Consider the following 21711-nt stretch of genomic DNA (forward strand, 5'->3'; position numbering starts at 1 on the left):
AAAAAAAATTCAAAATTTTCGGACCTTTTCTTAATCTAAAGCGCAAGTTTTGTCTTATTTATTTTATTATGTTTATCATGTTCTGGTTTCGGAGCAAAATATATAAGACTTTTAGTATTTACATGTAGAAGCAATATCTTGCATTATTATTGTCGAGACATCAATTAGTCCTAATGATGTTTTACAACTCTACAGCGATTGCCCTTCATATTACTCGATAGTCCATTTTTCGAAATTGAGATCAATTTTATAAACAAATAAACAAATTGAAGGAAATCCAACATCAGAAAGCAGCATTGATTCAAGAGGGTTACAGATCACCTAATGTCTCGAACTCTTTATAATTGTTGTGAACAGGTCGAAAGTAATACTTCGTCACATGTTTATGGAAATTAAACTCATTTATGAAATTCAAACTGTTCCGTAACCCCCCAAGTAATCCGTCAGAACAACAATCAGAAGAAAAAAACATAACTTTGTAATGTCAATTTTGAGACACAAGTTGATATTACGGATATACAAGTGTGTATTTGTACTTTATTTGAACTTTTTAACTTTTTAAGATTTGAGCGCCGCTGATGAGTCTTTTGCAGACGAAAAGCGCGTTTAGCGTATATACAAAATTTAGTTCTGGTATCTATGATGAGTTTATTTACAGCCACAAGGTTGATGCCACTGCTGGTGGAGATTTATTTCCTCGATGGTAGTACATGCCCAGTAGTCAGCACTTTTTGTGCTGACATGAATTATCATTGACATGGTTATATTTATAAATTAACTGTTTACAAAAATTAGATTTTTTTTGAAATACTAAGGCTTTTTCTACTTTAGGCATAGATTACCTTAGCTATATTTGGCAAAACTTTTATGAGTTTTGGTCCTCAATGCTCTTCCACCTCGTACTTTATTTGGCCTTTTAAACTTTTTTGGATTCGAGCGTCACTGATGTCCTTTGTAAACGAAACTCGCGTTTTGCGTATATACAAAATTTAGTCCTGGTATCTATGATGAGTTTCTTTTCAATATTTTGCTGAAACAGTAATAATTCAAATCAATCGTTGTAATGTCAAAAGATGGGACATCATCTAGATATAATTTTAATTATTCAACAATGTATATACATGACTCATGATAACTTGATAAACAAAGAGATTATTTTAATCTGAATCTTCACTTCATTATATGACATATGATATAGATGTGAATAGTACGTTTTCGCTCTACCAACGTAATTATTTGTACAAACGAGAAGAGTCTGTCATGACTAACTTTATTTACCTTTAGAAAAAAAAAAACAATCAGAATATCAACAACACGTGTGACACAATACAATTATACTTGCAAAATTACCAAATACAAAAAGAAATACAGACATACTGAAAAGTAAAATCACAAAAATACTGAACTTAGAGAAAAATCAATTCGGAAACTCCATAATCACATGGCAAAATCAAATAATAAATCGCATCAAAAACGAATGGACAAAAACTGTCATATAAACACACAGTATAAAGAATTGCTGCATTTTATACTTACATCTGGCAAATGACAACGAATGTCATATGATAACACTATATATTTTGTTGACACTTGTTCATTCGTTTTACCACGTCTGAATCTGCGTTCTGTCACGTTGGCCTTGTTTAAATTTCGGATCCGTAGGATAGGTTCACATAACATGCATAACGAGAATGGCGATACTAAATAAATATATTTCTATTCCGTTACATTTGGATCTTCCCTGATCTCTTTATATCTTTAGTAACTGTGGGTCATGTTTAGAGAACTAGGTTATAAAACTAGGTTAGTAAACTTAAGTATTTGGTGAGTACTGCCGTCCTCTTTTTTATATCAATTGGAGTATTCAGACATGTGTCACAAACCAGAAAGATATAAAAAAAAAAGCAAGAATATTTACATTTCTATTATTGTGTGTGATAACATTGTATGAGGGAATTCGACGTTTGATGTACCACTGTTCACTCCAGTGCAATTTATGACAATACCACTGCATCAATCAGAATTATTTTTTTTGCAGTGTTTTAAGAAATGATTTTGCTTTGTTGTCGCGTATTATTTGTGAAACATTCAATGTCTTAAAAAGGCGAATTTTCTTTATAAAGTCAATGATTATGTTGACTTTTGAAGGCCAAACTTTCTACAGCCTTAAATACGCTAATGAAAGATCCAAAAACTATACCAATACATATCGACATGTTTATGAAATTATAACAAATCTATTGATTAACAAATTTTTTTGCAAAATAATGAACTTAATATATCTGACATTTTCTCCCTACCCAGTTTACCCCTATACATTTTATGATGTGGACTGGTCATTGTTATTGAATCGTAGGCAATTTGATTGGATTAAGTTGTTATTAGTTTACCTTCAAACTTGTTTATGCTTTTCATACATGACTATTGATTAATTAGAACGTGCATGAATGTGTACGGTAACTAAAATGACCTTCAAACTGGACACTGGACGAGTCAATATTATGTTTTATCAATGAAAGTTAAGGTATGAAAGGTTAGAATTGCCACTTATTCGATTTTCACAAAATTTTCGGAATATACAGTTGAAAGGTTATTTTTTAAAAGTCTATTGTGAAGAGTAAAGAGAAAGTTTACAAATAATACGTTTTGTTCCATTAAACAAGTCATTTTCGTAAGAGAAATACCGAAATATATTTTACGCACGACTACGGCAGGTAAAATTATTATTTATCATAATAAAAAAAAAGCATTTTTCAGTCTCATTGGAATATGTTGATTACAATTAATCCCAAACTTAAGAAGTAAGTAACTAAAGTCAAAATATGTCCGATCTGCCTATTTCTGCACATCAAAAGTCAATACGATCGTTTTAAAGTCAATTTCGTCTACCTCACAAAATCTTGTTAGGCACTATAACAATCCAATTTTTCTGATTAGGTACTATTAATATCTTTACATTTTTCAAAACTAGAAATAAGAAAAACAACAGACACGTGCACGGCTTCCTCCGGCTAATTTGTTTTACTTATATTTCAAATTCACCTGCACGGACATTTCAGTACAATAATCTCTGACAAACGAGACATTAGTACACAGTTCTGAAACTGGCGAGCATTATTTTTTTAACTATGTACATTGTGTTTTGATTAATGAAAAAGTCAAGTCAAGAAAAGTTGACATATGATTGTTATATTCATTTTATTCAGGCAATGAATGTGCAATGGTTCCATATAAGACATATATACCAGACGGAGTAACATACTACATATATGGTAAGGAATGTGATACATGTGGTTGCCTTGTCTATTTCGGAGTTGTTTAGTGTTATTTTATATTTAATTTACCTCTGGTATAGATTACCTCAGCTGTATTTTGCAAAACTTTTAGAAATTTAAGTCCTCAATGCTCTTTAACTCCGTGTTTTTTTTTTGCCATTTTCAAAAAAAAATATTTCAGCGTCACTGATGAGTCTTTCGTAGACGACACGTGCGTTAATATGTAATGTCAATCCTGGTATCTATGATGAGTTTATTTGCTACAAACTGCATATTATTGCATTTATTTGAAGAAGCTAACATTGAGATTGGTAGTGCTTATTTATAATACTTTACAGCAAATGATTCTGATACTGTATAAGTACATTACTGTACCTTTGGTATTTTTCGTCCCTCTTTTTCATTTAAGATTAAGAAGTAATAGGTTGGCATCTATGTAATGTATTCCCTTTGTCTATATAGTTATGTTATGTTGTTATGCGTTTTTATGTGTTTTGTATTTATTCTTGCTATATATGTTATAGTTTTTAATACGTATGCGCAGTTAGTGTGCATAGAATCACTAAAAACCTTATATAGTATACACTTGTTTGAGCCTTTTGACCTGTTTTAATATATATAACAGTAGACAGGTGTTATATATTTAAATATTTAAATACGTGTATGGATTTATCGCATGCAGATAGCCTATTTTAAACTAACATTTGAGAGATGTCTTTACTGTTATCGCTGTACGTAAATATATATAATCAGTAGTGGGGGTTATGTTCGCACATTATCTCACATTACAGTTTTAACAACTAAGAGGTAAGTATTGACTAAAAACAGGAAAAGACATTGAAAAATACATGTAACTAAGCAAAGGTTAACCTGGTTCGCTACTTTGTTAAAAAAAGAACAAGCTTTTTAAAAGACTGTTATGAATTGATAGTATATAAATAAAGAAACTAAAAAGCAGAAAAAATGGAGGGTCCGTGTGCTTGTTTTTCAGATATAAGCCATTGAAAATTCGGCGGGAAATATTATCTCTAGATTTTTCATACATTTATCATTGTCACTTTTTTATTTCAAAAACTATGGAAAAATAACAAGCATTTTAAAAGGTTTTGAAATACGGCTTTTTATAATAATTGGTGTTATAAAATTATGAAAAGAAAAGTAGGAGTCAGTAGGCACAGTATTTTAATGGTAATACATGAATAAAACCAGCGGATTCCGAAAATCTGTCAAAAATTCCAAAAAATAGAGCAGCAAACATCCTTAAGTGAAAATTGACGCATATTATTATGACATTATTTTCACTACTATTATCTGAATGTACCTTTTTTATCCTTGTCGATTAATCATTGAACAGTCGCGACAATACACTTTTTAACATGTGTAATATATAAACCAGTCAACTAATTTGAATAACATCAACATGATAAATAAATTCAGTAATGCAAGTGTATCTTACTACATTAAGTTTATAAGAACAACCTTTACTTTAAAGTATGGATTGTTGATCACAACAACGATTGACAGATATATTAACTAGCCACAGGTGACTTATATTTGAATATCAAAAATGGCCCAAGCTGCAGCTTCGACTTGTGAAATTTGTACTGCCGGTCCTGGTGAACATTATTGTCAGCAGTGTGATCAACTATTTTGCGGAAGCTGTAAATTATCTCATTTACGCACAAAGATAAGTAAGAACCACACGTTTTTAAGTGGACCAAGCATCAACAAGGAAGACAAACTTTTTTGTACAGAACACGAGGAAATGTTTTTATTTTACTGTGATGATTGTGATACTCCTGTCTGTAGAATTTGCTCTGTAGAGAAACATAGTCGCCATTTGATGACAGATCTTACTAAATCAGCTGAAAAACTCAGATTCGAAGTTGTCAAGAACATAGAAGCAAAGGTAACAACATCGAAGGTAAACCTTAGCAAAATAGAGAAAGAAACAAAAACCTACCGTGACGAAGTCAAAGCAGTCATCAAGACCATTACTGAGGAGGGGAACTACTGGAAGAATTTGATTGATAAGAAAGTAGGCAGTTTTGTTAGGCTATTGCATGACGAGGAACAGAAAACTATACAAAATATAACTGCACTAACCATTGTTTATCGTAGAGATATCGAAAACTGTCAACAATGGGAAAAGAAAATCAAGGAAATGGAAACAATGGCAGACATTCTATTGTTTGAGAGGCTGAAGAAACTTAAAGTTGATGTAGACAACATAGATTTAAAGCCAGTTCCCATAGGGTCTTATGTGTCATACAGAAACAAAAAGCCTTCAGGCACAGAAATAGACAGACTATTCGGAGAAATGCAGTTTAAGTAAGTAACCGATTCAAATAAAATGGATAATTATGGTATTAACAATTGCATTGGTATACGAAATGACTTAGTACCTCAGTGATAGAAGACAACACAATTTAAAAGGTCTTCTCTACAGAACAAAATGAAAACAGACAGTTTGATAGAACGACGCAAAGTACATTCAAGTATCTGGTATTGCTGCTTTAAATTTAAAACTTGTAAAAATAAAAATAAAATAAAAAAATAAACGTTTCAACATCGTTAAGAAAAGTTACAAAAAAATTGTCGGTACGTGGTCTTCTATACTTATACAGCTCTTCGGCATCTTTCGATGTGAGCATTTCCTTTAAATGTAAACCATGAATATATAGAAGAACGTCTACTTTTGCTTACATGCTATATATAGGGCATCACATACTTAACCTGTAAAACATCGCTAACTTTTAAATCGTCTAGTTGTATATGTCCTTGTTATTCTTAAGTATAAAAGGTCAAATCACAAAAATAGTGTACTCCGAAGAATATTTCAAAACGGGAAGTCCCTAATCAAATGGTAAAAATCCATGATAAAACACATTAGAGATATCGAAAACTGTCAACAATGGGAAAAGAAAATCAAGGAAATGGAAACAATGGCAGACGTTCTATTGTGTGAGAGGCTGAAGAAACTTAAAGTTGATGTAGACAACATAGATTTAAAGCCAGTTTCCGAAGGGTCTTATGTGTCATACAGAAACAAAAAGTCTTCAGGCACAGAAATAGACAGCCTATTCGGAGAGATGCAGTTTAAGTAAGTAACCGATTCAAATAAAAGGAATAATTATGGTATTAATAATTGCATTGGTATACGAAATGATTTCACGACTACTGGATTTCCATGTAAGTTGTAGGTGTGTCATGTTGCAATGCAATAGGAGCAACATATACCAAATGGGTCGATGAACCGACAAACATTTAAAAAAATACAAACAATATTAAAAAAAAACAACAAAAGACAAACAACACTACACTAGATAAGAATACACTGATACCCTTTCGAACTTTTGTTTGAAAAAAAACACTTTTATCTTCAAAGGCAAACATATAAAGTAGGTTTTAGAAAGGCTAAAAGATAATAATAACGGACTATCTTTATGATTGATACTACAAACCTAGGAAAGAACATGTTGATATATATTGTTTCAAACAGACTAATTTCGTACACTCATTTTGATACGACGAACGTTTAGTTTTGGTCGTCATTGTATGCATTGTAGCCTACATACAATGTAATAGGATGGAGAGTTGTCTCATTGACACTCCTACCACATCTTCCTATATCTAGTACCTCAATTATATAGCGGACAACACGGTTTATAAGGCCATCTATACAAAAATAAAAGCAGACAGTTTGATAGAACGACACAAAGTGATTAAAGCATCTGGTATTGAAGCTTCAGATTTAACATTTGTAAAAATAAAAGAAAAATATTTAAAAAAAAATAAGTTTTAAAATCGGCAAGCAAAGTTAGATTGATTGATTTTGATTATCGGTACGTGGTCTCGTATACTTACACAGTCCTTCGGCATCATCAGAGGTAAGTGTTCCCTTTAAATGTAGACTATGAACATACAGAAGAAGCATCAACTGTTGAAAAACAAAACTATTGACATTTTTCATAGACTTCGTTGAGTCACTTATGTTGGCCATTCAGTTACTGAAAGATTTACGGTTTTGTCGCCAACGCTTTATTCATAACGACAAGTTTGACAAACAAGCTACTGCCATTACCGTTCATGTTTTATACTAAAGAATGTTGTCTGCAACTGATTCGACCATTATTGATATGATTGTGATATATGTAATAATGTATATAGGGCATCACATACTTAACCTATAAAACATCTCCATCTTTCAAATATCTTAGTTGTATATTTCCTCATTATTATTAAGTATATAAAGTAAAATCACAAAAATAATGTACTCCGAGGAATATTTCAAAACGGGAAGTCCTAATCAAATGGCAAAATCAATGATGAATCAGACAACTGTCATATTCCCGACTTAGTACAGGCATTTTCAATTGTAGAAAATAGTGGACTAAACCTTGTTTTATAGCGCTAAACCTCTTGGTTGTATGATAGATTCATCAAATTCTGTTATATTTTCATCTATTCTTGAACAAAACAGACATAACAGGTAGGATAGTCAAATATTGGTGCAGAAATCATTACTGTGTCTCATAACTAACACATATTAAACAAAGAGCACAAAAAACATCGATCAGATTTAAAAACCAAATTTATTTCTTCGTGTGTTTGACGTCATAAAATATAAACGTCACATAGGAAGAACTTTTGTCGTTCAAAAAAGTTATAATTTGACAAGGGGAATTGTGGTATACAAGGTTAAAAATCAAAAATTATGTTAAAAATTATTTAATAGAAAATGTGCTTCGGAAAATTGATCTAAAAACTGTTTTTATCTATTATGAATTCCTGGTGTTTATAATCATTTTCTTTTAGGGAAGGTAAAGCGAGAATGGAAAAATCTGAAAGCCAACAAAATACCAGGTAATACAAATAAAGTATTGTTTAGTAAGGTAAATATAAGTACATAAACCTTATTCAACCATCGAACACTACTGATTAAAGAATTATACAAGTAACCATTCACTATTGAATATGAAGACAAAGCTAAAAGCACAACACCAATACTAGATAGTAGACACACAATTTGCAGTCCAACTGTCCGTCATGTAAAGTCACTATCAGAGCTTGTGGAAAACGAATAATAATATGTTGATCACCAATAGATTGCTGGATATTTGTAAAGAAGCGGTGAATTTCTAGATACTCTTTAAAAAGATAACACAATAAGATGTGTTAGGGGTCATCCTTAATTGTCAACCATTTTCCAAAGTGTACAAAACGTACAATAGGGGGGAGGGGATTAAAAAATCAACATTTTTACCGTACGCTTTTTTTTCATTTCCGGAATTTATTTCGTTTCCGTAGGGAAAGTCGATGTATAAAGTTGAGAATTGGCTTGGGTGTGTTTCTCTTCTTATTTCTTCTTTATTATTTTCACTTGATGATATTTATTTCGATATCATAATTCTCCTCAATCCGGATTGAACGATTAAAAGATCAATTCATATGAAAACTAAATCTTTTAAACATGTGAACCAGTAAAATTATTTTAACAAAAAGTTTGCAAGCATTTCTCAGTACCCCCGATAGTCAATTTCACCTGCTTTGGTATAGATCGTTATCGTTTTACTTTGTTTAATAAACAAAATCGATGGAAACACTAAATTCTTTGAATGTTTTGATTTTGACAAGACGTCATTTTGTACAAAAATTTTAAACTGATCCTTCGATTAATTTCCTTGTAATGCATTCGAAAATAGTAAACCAGTAAACCAGAAGTAAACTTATTTTTCTTAGTATAAGCCTCCTTTAATAGGAACAACTTCATATGAAGTTTAACCTTAATTTAAAAAAATATCCAATATATGTACACATTACCGATGGTTTGACTTTCAACAAAATAATGTGGTTTAATAGAATAAATAATTAAAAAAACTTAAATGATCGAAATGTCGTATTCAGTTTATTATTGTTTAGAAACCTGTTTTTAAACTAAGGCAATTTTTACCTCACAGATAGCTATATTTTGCAAAACTTTTAGAAATTTGTGATCGTCGATGCTTTTCATATTCGAACTTTATTTGGCTGTTATTTTTTTTTTTTTTTTTAATTTGCCTCACTGATGAGGCTTTTATAGACGCAATGCGCGTATTGCACAAATGCAAAACTTAAAACCTGGTTTCTACGATTAGTTTATTTTGAAGGTTGTAAAATTTCTGCTTTCTACGAGTACATCAAAAAAACTTCCAGTAGGAGTGATGAAATAGTACCCCCTAGGAAGCCGACTGTCTATTTAAATATTTATCCTCCAAAAATATTCCCAATTTTATAGAAGAACAAGAAAACAAGTTGCTTTGAGTTTTAAGTACATTGTATTGAATTAATTGAATTCGATTGAGCAACAAACAAAGCCAACATAGGCCTTCGTAGTAAGGAAATTAAATAACCATAAATAGTTTGTTTAATGGATATGACAATGATTTAGTTGTGTTAGTTGTTTCAAGTAAACCCTTAAAAATATCAGTACACTGGTTAAATTTATCTAAATTGACCAGGTCCACTAGAATCTGGCAGAAATTGCGTGTGAACTAGTAAAATTATTGAAACAAAAAGTTTTCAGTTTTTCTAAGTACCTCCGATTGTCAATTTCACCTGCTTTTAAACTGGTCCTTCGATTAATTTCGTTGTAATGCATTCCAAAATAGTAAACCAGTAAACAGGAAGTTAAATTATTTTTTTTTAATATGAAGTTTAACCTTAAATTAAAAAAATATCCTATATATGTACACATTACAATTCGCGGATTCAACGGGGGGTGGGGTTTCCGGGGGTTGGAACCTCCCTTTTTTTTTTGGCCGATCAATGCATTTTAATGGGGACATATAGTTGGAACCCCCCTTTGTCCTGGGTTGGAACCCCCCTTTTAAAATGGCTGGATCCGCCACTGACATTACAGTATATATACATCAACGATAATAGAGCATATTAATAGGAACCTTTTTGAATAGAAATACAGGCTTGAAATTTGAAAACTTAAAATGTTTTAAAACATTACACTTTTATTGATTGTGTCTTGAGCTCTGATTCCATCAACAACTGTAAGTCCATACTTTACCAATGCAACATAACCATGCATTTCCCTGTCTTTGATTCTTAGCATAATTTATGTGCCCTTTTGTTAACCTTTTGCATGCTCTAGGTGCCCTTTTTCATTTGAGTTACCATTCCCACTGTGTGATAGGGGAAACACTAATCTTTGTACTCTTTCTTCTGACAAAACACAGGCATCACAGATAGATGTCATCCAATAAAACAGTCAGATATGTTTTAGTTTATTTGCAATGCAAATTTCTATATTAAACTAAAATATAATAGACAGGATTTTCTTTTTATTAAGAATGATTGATTCTTTTCTTGAAATCTGAAAATGGTTGATGTACACTTTTTGAGGAAGGTGGGGGTTTGATATAGCGTATGTTTTGTACACTTTGTAAAATGGTTGACAATTATGGATGACCCCTTATGATTGCCAATACGACAAATATTCACTAAACTTCTAATAAAAAATATGTTATCAATCACAACCAGCTGTACGGGTTTTAACTAGATATATAAAAAAAGATATACATATATAGTTCACCATGAATATACCTATGTTTTCGTTGTACATGTTGTAGATATTAACACGTTTTTTTGGCAAATATTACAGTTGTGTCATATACTTCTTTTTCCACTCGCAGTGTGCAAATACCTGCATGCTTATTCAATGATAAGAGTTACACTCTGCTTAATAATATTTCAGGCCTAAAAAATCACAAAAGAGATACAAATATACCTGTGCATGGTGTGGGTAAGTTTAAAAAATGTACACATGGAAATTGTTGTTTTTAGAATTGTCTGGGGTGTTTCTCTGCCTTATTGAAACGTTATTTTGAGTACGTTGGTAAATTTGGATGTAATATAATAGAATTTTTTATTACTGACATTATCATCAATTATGATATATCATAGTAAAGAGAAAATATTTCCCATGATTAATAATATCAAAGTTAATAAAGATATGGTCAGAATAAGTCTCTCGTTTAAGAAGTTTTATTCAATTTGAACGATACAACACCACAGCAAATTATCTTAAAAGTGTATATACAGTATTATATTGACTGTTAGCTAAATGACAAAAAGAAATATTTAAACTAACGTAACTCACTATTTTATGTTCAAATATTTGGATGATGTTACTTTCCAATTGGCCGTGAAAGATTATTAATAAAATACTACTTTTCATATAACAGACACTATATCAACCCGAAAAAAAAACATATAACGAACATGCAATATGTGTCCGAAAATGCGTGTAACATGCTTAAATTTATAAGATATCAAAGCAATGTATTTACAATATTCAGAATATTGTTCAGTTTATCTGGACAGCGGCAATGCATTTGTTTTTCGTAACTGCATACACGTTTCCCTCTATAAACTACTTGGTTTTAGCTTTGGGGATTTCTATCAAAACTGTTTAGTTTTTTAGATTTAACCTGATATGAATTTCTAACAAATACTTGTGTCTCAAATTTGCACTAAAATAAAACATTTTGAATATCTTATACTGTATTGTTATTTTGTAAAGATTATTGTATTATTTTGACAGGAATGAGCAGGTTTTAACGTAAGTATATTGTACTAAATGAACTACATGTATTACAGAAAACAAATATATGAAAATGGTACTGATCAAATTATTTTGAGATGGAAAATGTTTATTCATGGGTATGCTTCAATCATACAAATCTTAATTTTCTGAATTGTCTGTGGGTGTGAAGTAAAGTGTGTGGTCAGCTAAACACTTATCAATTCAAAACTCGGGAGGGGGTAATCAAATTTTATATTTTTGGAAATGGGATAAAAAAAAATATATCAAAATTCTAAATCTTTTAGCATTCGAACATTCAAAATCAGAGACATCACCAAGACCAAAATTAAGAAGACAAGATATTCATACCAATATGCAAAAATAAAATATAATCATGTGCTTGTGTGTTGGATGTGTAGTTATTTTCGGACATGCCATAGTACATGATGTATCCACAATAGTGGGTTTCCAATATTATTTTGTAAATAAAGTCGGAAGATTGCCATCTGAATGTAACGCAATCTCGAAATGTTCATTTCTAGTTGTATTGAACCGTTATTCCGGTAATATATATAAGAATACAACGTACATACATGCATCTCTTTTTCTAAAGTAAAGATTTGCGACTTCTCAAAAACACTTTATAAGACATATGTATGTCATTTGTTTTACAGGAATGAACCCGTAACAAAGTGCTACGAGTATGTATTAAAGTTATAATTCTTGTCAGTTCTTTAACATTATAAAGATTGTTTTATTCACATACAAAACTAAATAGCTCGGTTGTGATCTTATTATTCAGTCTATGTGTAATTTTTTATATTGATGAAAATCTAGTAACTGATTTAGGGGATCTTCATCTTTACAAGATAGCTCACGTAGTAATACATGTTATATTCATTACTTAAAGAATGTAAACAATTCATTAAACATAGACCGTTCAATTCGATTAGCTTTAGATTCTTTTTTTTTTGCATGATTCTAAATAAGCATATTTATTTTAACTTTCAACTGCTGTTAATTTTGAAATATTTAATTTTTATTGTTGCGTATATTACGACAGATTAAGATTTTCACAAAAAAATCAATCACACTTTAACTGTGAACGCATCATTTGAATGCACCATTGAATTAAGTCCAATTATAATGATATTTTGCGTCTTATATTAGAGCAAACATTTCCATTGTACAGTATGTGATAAGGATCATTAAAAGATTATATTTATACCAGACACAGTAAAACTGTTTTATAAATGTTTGTTCAGCTAAAACTTGTCTTATGTAAATTTTTATTGCAGTTCACGTTTTTCTATAAAACTAAAGCGAGAGAGAATATGCTGTGTGTGTTGCTGTTCTTGTTTACTCCCCGTTAGATAAAACTCAAGCATTCTAATAAATTAATAGCTTGCATGTGTTATTTCGTGAATAGCCGCTAGAAAAAAAAACTGTTAAATTCTTTTTATCCTCCAATTCAACATTTGTCATTTTTAATTTACATGTTTTTCTCGTAAGTTACCGTCAAATCCAAAGTTGACATTTCAACCACGGAGCCCCCATGTTTTTGCTGAAATCAGTATAATAATGAAAACAACACGTTTATATACTGAACGACTTTAAAAACGCAACACTACGCAGGTAGGTTAATGCTGTTCTGGAGTAAATCTGCTATTTATTCATATAAAAATCAATGAAACTTTCTTACCCAGAACTTATTTTTATCATCCCTAATATCATCCGAAGTTTTAATTTCTGGTGTCTCAGAACCGCCCATCAGCATTCAAAGATGGCGTTTGAACGTCCAACTTCAAGAGCCTGGCACACCCCAAAGAACTAGACAAATGAATGAAAATAAAGTTCTATTTGGTTTACAAAGATGCTATCTTTCCCGTAACAGCTGTTTCTTTCTTTAAATGTGCCCTTTTATAATAAAAAATAACAGAAGTGACATACAATCCAACCGTGGCCACACCAAAAGTCAACTATCTTGTCTATTTTTATAATGTTGTATTCATTTTAAAAACAAGAAACAGCAATCTTGGTATTCATGAGCTTTCTAAGAATAAATATGCCAAGTTTTAAAGAGATCAATAAATGTTAACGGGGTGTGCCAATGCGATCTTTATAGATAAATGATATTCAAGTCCTTACGCGGCGACATTCAAACACTGAATTGATTCAGATCGATTATTCCCCTTTTTGGTGTAAAAATGCCGGGAAAAAAAATAATCGACCTGTTGATAGATTTTGACTAGAAATAGACACATTAAAGATATAAAATAATGTTATTTTTTTTCATTTTTACTCTTGAGGTGTTTATGCATCTTTAAAGTATCACCGTGCATACGAAGAGAAAAAGGGGGGATGCGCTAACGTTATACTTTGTATTTAAAAGAGCTTTCGTAACCCAATGTTCATTTCTAACTGCACATGTATGTCATATGTGTCGATTGTAAATAAAAGTATCTTGCTTACTTTCTTAAATTTGATTATCATTGGGTCTTAACGACTTTTACATTACCAAGGTTTGACATAAATAGTAAAATCGAAAGTAAAATAACGTGATGACGAACGGCAAACCAGTATTTCTAAAATAAAATGATTCTCCTGATAGGGAAAAATACTCTAACAAGCACCAGTCCATGGTAGCATGGAGACCCTTCCATCAAACTCATGTTTTATGAGAAATAGTAATCTGCTCAGCCCTGTTAAAGTTTTTTATATGTTTTTATTTAAAATCATTTTTGATTAGTTCACTGAATTATTAGGATCAATAACTGTCACATAACATGTGTGAAGGGGTCTTTTTTTAAAATTATATCAGCTACATGTAAGCAAGAATTTGTACTATGTTCATTTGATGAACATGCATCATTCATTCATTGCAGTCTTTTCAGTATAAAACAGTAAATTGTTGTAGAAAAAAAAAAGTAATTTCCTTGAGATAAAAATATTTGTTTATTCAATAAAGTTGTATGCATGTGAAACCATTGAGGTCATTATGAGTAATATCTGCCTATTAAATACATATGTCTATTTCAAAAGTTTCAATGTCAAATAAACTTATGATAATTTTTTCATTCATTTCAAATAGTTTTCTCAAAATTAAAACAAAAAGCATTGCATATGTCACATTGAATTAAAACTGATAATTACAATCCATACAATACTTTCTTGTGGGTTTCCATGATCCATAATAAATGTAGACATCTCATCCTGCTGGTTTTCATATGATAATGTTATAATAGATAATTCTTTATTCATATACTTGTCTTTTTTAATTTCACATGTATCATGCAAAGAATATTCCCATGTAAAATGTTGTGAATTACAATATATATATATATACCAGTAAGGTACCACATATGATGTTTGAATTATAATTATCACTTAGTTCACAGTTTTATGTATATATCCAAAATTATCTCAACTACTGCACATGATGCATAATGATATGAACATTTCCTTTTGTGTGTTGAATCTTCAAAAAAGAAGTGCACAGTCATTTCCTCTTATGTTTCTATTTCTTTATTTCTTTGTCTTGAATGTTCCAGAGTCAGTTTTAACAGTAATGAAATCCTTCCTTTTATTGTAATACTGAAAATCTCTGCATTCCATAAGTTACATGTGATATGGCATGGGGTTTTCATATTCAGCACTGTTATATTTTTGTTATATCATCAAGTTTTTATCTACAAAAACATTGATTTCACTTTCTTTTCATGCATATATCTAAAACTGCACCCATAACTGGTTACAAATTGGCTGATAATTTCCTTGTGTGTGTTGATCTTCATAAGAAAGAAGTGGTCACTCTTTTCCTCTGATAACTTTTTTCAAATTTCAGTTAGACTATTATAGTTAAAACTAACATGTATGACACCATTGCCTCCAAGTCATCTTCATGCATGTACTGAAAAAAATATGTAAACCATTAAATAAATGGCATTTAAAAGTAATTGGTATTCATATTATGATACAAATAGAAAACTTCAGTCAAAATTGTCACATTTATGTATTCCTTAATTATTATTGCATTAAAAGAAAACTTGACCCAAGTTTAATTGATGAATTGTCTGTAAAAGTACAATAAAGTTTGTAAGTACAACTTACTTTAACTGATATTTACCCATCACATTGCTTTGCCAATTTGTTATTAATAATCAATATGACTTAATCAAGATTGGGTTAGTGTGACTAAACACACTAGATAACTTATATATATTCACATAAACTGAGGGTTTGGATGGTGTTTACAGAATAGATACACCAATCATGTAATAATCCCTATGGGCAAAAGTGCAAAATTTAAAGGCTGAGACATAAAGATTAAGAAAACACTGATAATAAAAGAGAATGATATGGTGTGTTAAAATACAAAGAATAGAGAATAATGAGCAAAACAGATAAAGATTATAGAAAATGGTATATAAAATATAGAACTGAAGGACCCTAGCAGGAATCATTCATTATAATACAATTAATACTTACATTTAATTGTGTAGACCTCATATCATAGAAACTACACTCTTTATTTAACTGTCAACTTATATGTGCCAGTTGTAAATCAATCTGCAAAAGAATTTACAATAATTACACAATTAAGATTGATTTGTTGATGTAAATTGTTTCATAACAAGTGTTTCAAAATTTGAAAAAGATTTACACAAACACACAATATACTTCAGATACACATTATTATAGTGAATCAATATTGAAAGTACATATTTATTTTAATCTTATGTCTATATATATAAAAAAAAAAGATAAGAAAAAAAAAATAATAAAGACAAAAAATTCAAATGTACACTAAAAAGGATGATTTAAAATAATACTTTCATGACTTAGCATCAGATTTAAAACCATAAATGAAAACTTTAAGTTGTTAATAGATTATGGCCATGATAATAAATACTATTTTTCACATATAACATCTCATGTGAATGCTTACACAATGTTATTAAATACAGACTGAGGCATAAGTATGATGCACAGAGCATATATTTTGAATAATTATTTGTTTTACTTCTACAATATGTTATAAATTGGAATAAGAAATGATTTAACATGCGATCGATTTTAAGATTCAGGTACAAATATACCTGATAGATATTTAAAGAGAATGTTAAGGTGTTTGCATACGAGACTTATTATTAAGGGGTGGGGGGGATAAAGGCATCTAGGTGAAAGTGGCGGGCCTCAGCCGGCATGTTGTTCGGACATTTTAACAAATTCTACTCCTTTCGTTGCATGGTTGATCATTGTTTCTGACCACTGAGATCCCCGCATGAATGCATCCCTGGTCAGTCTGCAAACTGTCGACGTGAAATTATATTTATAAAGTCAATAGTCAATAAAGATTGGATTGTTTATAAGCAAGTAAAATAGTGTTAACGTGAAAAATTAATTCAAAGGAAGTTTTAACAGACTGCCTACATCATGTTGACAGCGAAACTTGTAAATAACCACATTTTTTAAGTAAACATGCAGCTTTCTCGTCAGACTACATTCATAATCGTGAATGAAATGAATATCCAAGATCCTCAGATGAAGGCTAAAATAAGTTAAAACTAACGTACCTCAAAATATAAGCAACCACATCTATATTAACGTGTTGTTGTCGAACTGAAGACACTGACTTCTATCATAACAAGGTGCCCGATCAGCTGTTGGTGACAAGCTCAAATTTGACGTCGACGAAACGTTCTAGCCAATCACGTGTCGAATAGTTAGGAAAATGACGTCAGATTTAGATTGCGATGCAAACACCGAAAATCATTGCTAATTTTTTTTAAACTGCATTAACCTGCCTGCGTAATTTTGTTGATTGTTTTTTTAACTAAATCATGTTTTATTCTCTTACAACTACTTTTTATGCTTATCATACTGCTATATTTTTACAAAAAATCAAAATCTGACTAACCTGTGGTTATTGATCATACTGAATTTTTGAAGTCGCACGAATTTCTTAATGCAAAATGTCGGACCCATGAAAGATTGTTGCAGTTTTTTTTTTTGCTTTGAGAAACAGTTCTTTCAATCCTTTGCCTTACTTAAATCAGTTAAAAAATGTTACATTTCCATATTGCCAAGACTAAGCAATAACAAAAATGAATTAGCCCTTAAGAATACTGCAAAGATGAACACATAAACGTGGTGCAACCATACTGTATGACTTCAGAAACTCGTCTTACTGTACTTCCAACAGCGATACAAATAGACAAGAGTTGTTGCCATCAATGAACGGATTAACGTGTAGTGAAAATGAAACGTCAACAGAATTTGATTATTTGTCATACATGTTTGCGGCCGCAACGTTAACTGCTAATCAAATTGACGAGTGCCATTGTGTACAGATGCATGCTATAAATGTTTCCAATCAACTGATTTGCCAAAGAATCGACTGAGGAAAAACCTTTAAAGCCCTCAAGTTCCAACCGCATAATTGCCATAACCAATAAACGGGTTGAACAAATTCAAAATCAGAAAGTGTAAAACATAACCCAAAAATTGTGAGACAGAATTTGTTGACCTTTCTAAAGATCATTTTGACGTTTGTTACAGGCAATTATTATTGCTTTTCACTGTGACACATTCATTCAAAAATAACAATAAATTAATCTCGTGTTGCGTTTCTAAAGTCGGTCAGTATATATGGGAATAATACAATACAACAGAAAAGTAAACAAAAACCTACCTCAAAATCAATTTAAATACAGTATTGTACGAATTTGGATTGCTCATGTAACAGAAAACTTTCAACTCTAGTGTTTTCATTTGTATGACGTCCTGTTTTGAAATGACTTAAATGCGCCAAAATCAGTAATAGACTTTCGCGGAATCTTGATTTATTTTGATTTTGTTGATTTCTTCGAGCTCTAGCGCATTACTTCTTTTTATTATGCTTCCGAATAAGAATAAAAGTCATTTTTCTTTTTTTAAATGCAATTTTCAAACAATAAAATGGACAAAGGATTTGAAAAAAGGTTCCAGTACATGTGGACTAACATGGGAAGTGTTTTGTTCCAGCCAGTATTATGTATATCTCTGAGTCGATATATCGAAAATGGTATCACGATGTTGTTTACAAAGCAAATTATATATAACATATTAGAATTTAAAATTTCTTTTATCTTAGTATATTCTAGATCATCTTCAGCTTAACAAGAGAGTTCATGTATTTATTTTGATTATTTAAACAATGTAAATAGTTCTTTAAAAATAGACGTTCAATTCTGTTTGCTTTATTTTATTTTTTTGGTGCTCATAGCATATTGAAATATTACCAAATAACTTTTTTTTGGTGCGTATATTACAACAGATTAAGATTTTTACAAAACAACCATTCTTACTATAATTGTGAAAGTATTATTTGAATTCACCACTTAATTAAGAAGTCCAATAATCATTATATTTTATGTATTAGATACGAGCAAACATTTATATACTACAGTATGAGATAAGGATCATTAAAAGTTAATAATTATACCAGACTCAATAAACACATTGTTTTTAAAAATTTGATAAGCTTACACTTTTTTTTTTGCAGTCAAGGTTTGATGATGTAAGTAACACCGATTTGTTTTAATCCTATCACAATCATGTGTTCTTTGAGATGTTAATGTATGAAAAATGAAACTTCTATTTCATATCAATTAGTTGTCCTTGAGACTAAACACAATAATCATGCTGTTAGATATTGCAATATGACTTGTTGAAGTTAACGTTAGTTCTTTTACTATCTTAAAGTACAGGGCAAATTATCCGGTAATACTTATATATAATTTAGTAGTTTTGTGTGTTTAAAAGACATATAAAGATAAAATCAAACACATAGCTTAAACAACAAATAAAACATAACCAAAAGCAATTTGACATGCTGCTTGATTTTTTTGGCGGACGTATAAAACATTACAGAGAAAATGATATTGTTCGCCAGATAATTGATGTAACAGACTATAGTGAATAAAAGTAATGAGGGAACATACAGTTATTCCTCTTAAGTATAAAAAAAATGTCAAAGTAAAAATTTGATTGTTCCTCTTGTATACATTTGTTGTTATTGACAAAGAAAATGAAACACTGTTTTATCTGGCGTGCATGCATATGCAGTCAATTGATTCGTTGTATTTTACTATAATTGTAGATGACTGTTTAAATAATCATTGGTTTATTTTGATATTACAAAAGTCAGACGAAAGGCTACATGCATGCAATAGACGGTTCATCAATTGCATACAGTTTAAATTTATAACCGTGTCGCTTTTATGTTGTGCCAAACCGTATAGAATTTGTAAATGTATATTTGTTTTTGTAATGGAAAAAAAGATATTTGATCGATTATGTATAGCATAAGAGACACAATTCTTCACAATAGTAGCGAGACATTTGTTTGATTATTTTTATTCGCATTAGCTATTTTTATTGCCCTTTGATAAACATCTATATCTCTTCTTTAAAGTAATGCAGATAAACAATAATATTTGTATAGTATAATTCTAACCATTTTTACGGGTTTTTTATTGATCTTTTTAAGTGTGTGCAGTAATAGTGGTTGGTAAGTATTTGCTCATTTCACTGTTAAACGAAAAACGAAATCCGATCATCCGAAACTACATGTAAACTATACTTTCAGTCAGCATACCATTAAAACAAACAATGCATATGACATGGTAGCCTGTGTAGCTTTAAAATGTTTTTTTAAGCGAGTCCTTATTCATTTCACTGCCAACCAGTGACCCTGTGAAATTGGTACTATTTGAACATGACAATTCTATGTAATTCTATTATTATCGTATTTTCATGGGATAGTTTAGATAATTCTGCCTATATGTACTCTATGCGAGCGACCGACGTGTGATCAATTTTGATTTGCAGAATACTAAACATTATGAAATAGTACTTCAACATACTAATACAATTTCCAACAATTTAGACTTGTGATCATCCTATGCTTTGACCAATTATGTCAATCTTTTTATTTCTGATTCATAACCAATAATCACAAAAATGTACAAACTGATTCTATTTTATCAATTATGAATTTGCATCTGACTACAGCTATACAGTAGTTGAAATCGCTATGTTTTGATTTTGTATTGCAATTTCTAATGTATGTTTAAGATAAACACTCATTTATTTGAACTAATTGTCGATATCAAGGTTTCAAAGGTATATACAGATTTTTTCATGTGAGCAGAAGGTCAAGAATGAAATGGTTTATATATATAAAAAAATGCAATTTGCTACAACTGAGGATATTGAAAGAAACATTTTGCATGTATAGTTCTACGAATTGATTATATAAATTGGCATTCCTTGGTTCAAGTAAGGGTTGAGTAAGGTACATACATTGATCAAAGTACGGTTCGGACTCGATCAGCGTTTGATTCTGACTTGACATGTTAAACTTGAGTGTGAGTCACATTCTATAAAATATATAAGAACTTGTCAAGTAAAAATCAGATATAAATTCAGACTGTTAAAAATGAACCATTTGGTCCGAGACCACAATTATTTCGTAGTGCATTTCTTTTAGAACATAAATGAAAATAAAAAAAATCCCACCTGCTCTTTCTCATAGAAACTTCTACAGTGTGGTGCTAATTTTCAACCTTTATCACCTGGACCAAATCACTACTTTCCTTTAAAATTCTGGACCCAAATTTTTTTACAGTGTAATTTCACCCCCTACTTGCAATTTGAGGCATTAAATTTTGAAGTGGTATAAAAACTAATGGCAAGTAATCCGCTGTCAACACTAGGGACTATATTCGTGAACAACGAAAATCAAGGGACGACAATTGTGGTCTCGGACCATTTGTACGTCGAGTAAAATTAAGTTAATGAACGACCCTTTGA

The 21711-nt window shown here is 30.6% G+C and overlaps 1 protein-coding gene and 1 long non-coding RNA gene across 3 annotated transcripts; one reads left to right on the top strand and one right to left on the bottom strand.

The window, feature by feature from the left end:
- The first annotated feature begins 4759 nt into the window (after positions 1-4759).
- On the top strand, positions 4760-12616 carry LOC143042648 (transcription intermediary factor 1-beta-like). 2 transcript variants are annotated; one of them, XM_076215060.1, is made up of 5 exons: positions 4760-5606; positions 8094-8141; positions 11023-11070; positions 11872-11889; positions 12528-12588. In XM_076215060.1, exons 1-5 carry the CDS (start codon positions 4843-4845, stop codon positions 12571-12573), a joined length of 924 nt encoding a protein of 307 aa, XP_076071175.1. In that variant the 5' UTR covers positions 4760-4842; the 3' UTR covers positions 12574-12588. The 2 variants fall into 2 exon arrangements, with proteins under 2 accessions (XP_076071175.1, XP_076071176.1); XM_076215061.1 differs by lacking the exon at positions 4760-5606 and adding an exon at positions 6172-6378 and having other exon boundaries at positions 12528-12616.
- Positions 12617-14784: 2168 nt separating this feature from the next.
- LOC143043557 (uncharacterized) lies at positions 14785-16471 on the bottom strand. The gene is made up of 2 exons (XR_012968467.1): positions 16342-16471; positions 14785-15763 (listed from the first exon to the last, which is right to left on the bottom strand). It is a non-coding gene; the product is annotated as an uncharacterized LOC143043557 (long non-coding RNA).
- Positions 16472-21711: the final 5240 nt, after the last annotated feature.

This window comes from Mytilus galloprovincialis, chromosome 8 (genome assembly GCF_965363235.1).
Source record: "Mytilus galloprovincialis chromosome 8, xbMytGall1.hap1.1, whole genome shotgun sequence".
Classification (NCBI taxonomy): Eukaryota; Metazoa; Mollusca; class Bivalvia; order Mytilida; family Mytilidae; genus Mytilus; species Mytilus galloprovincialis.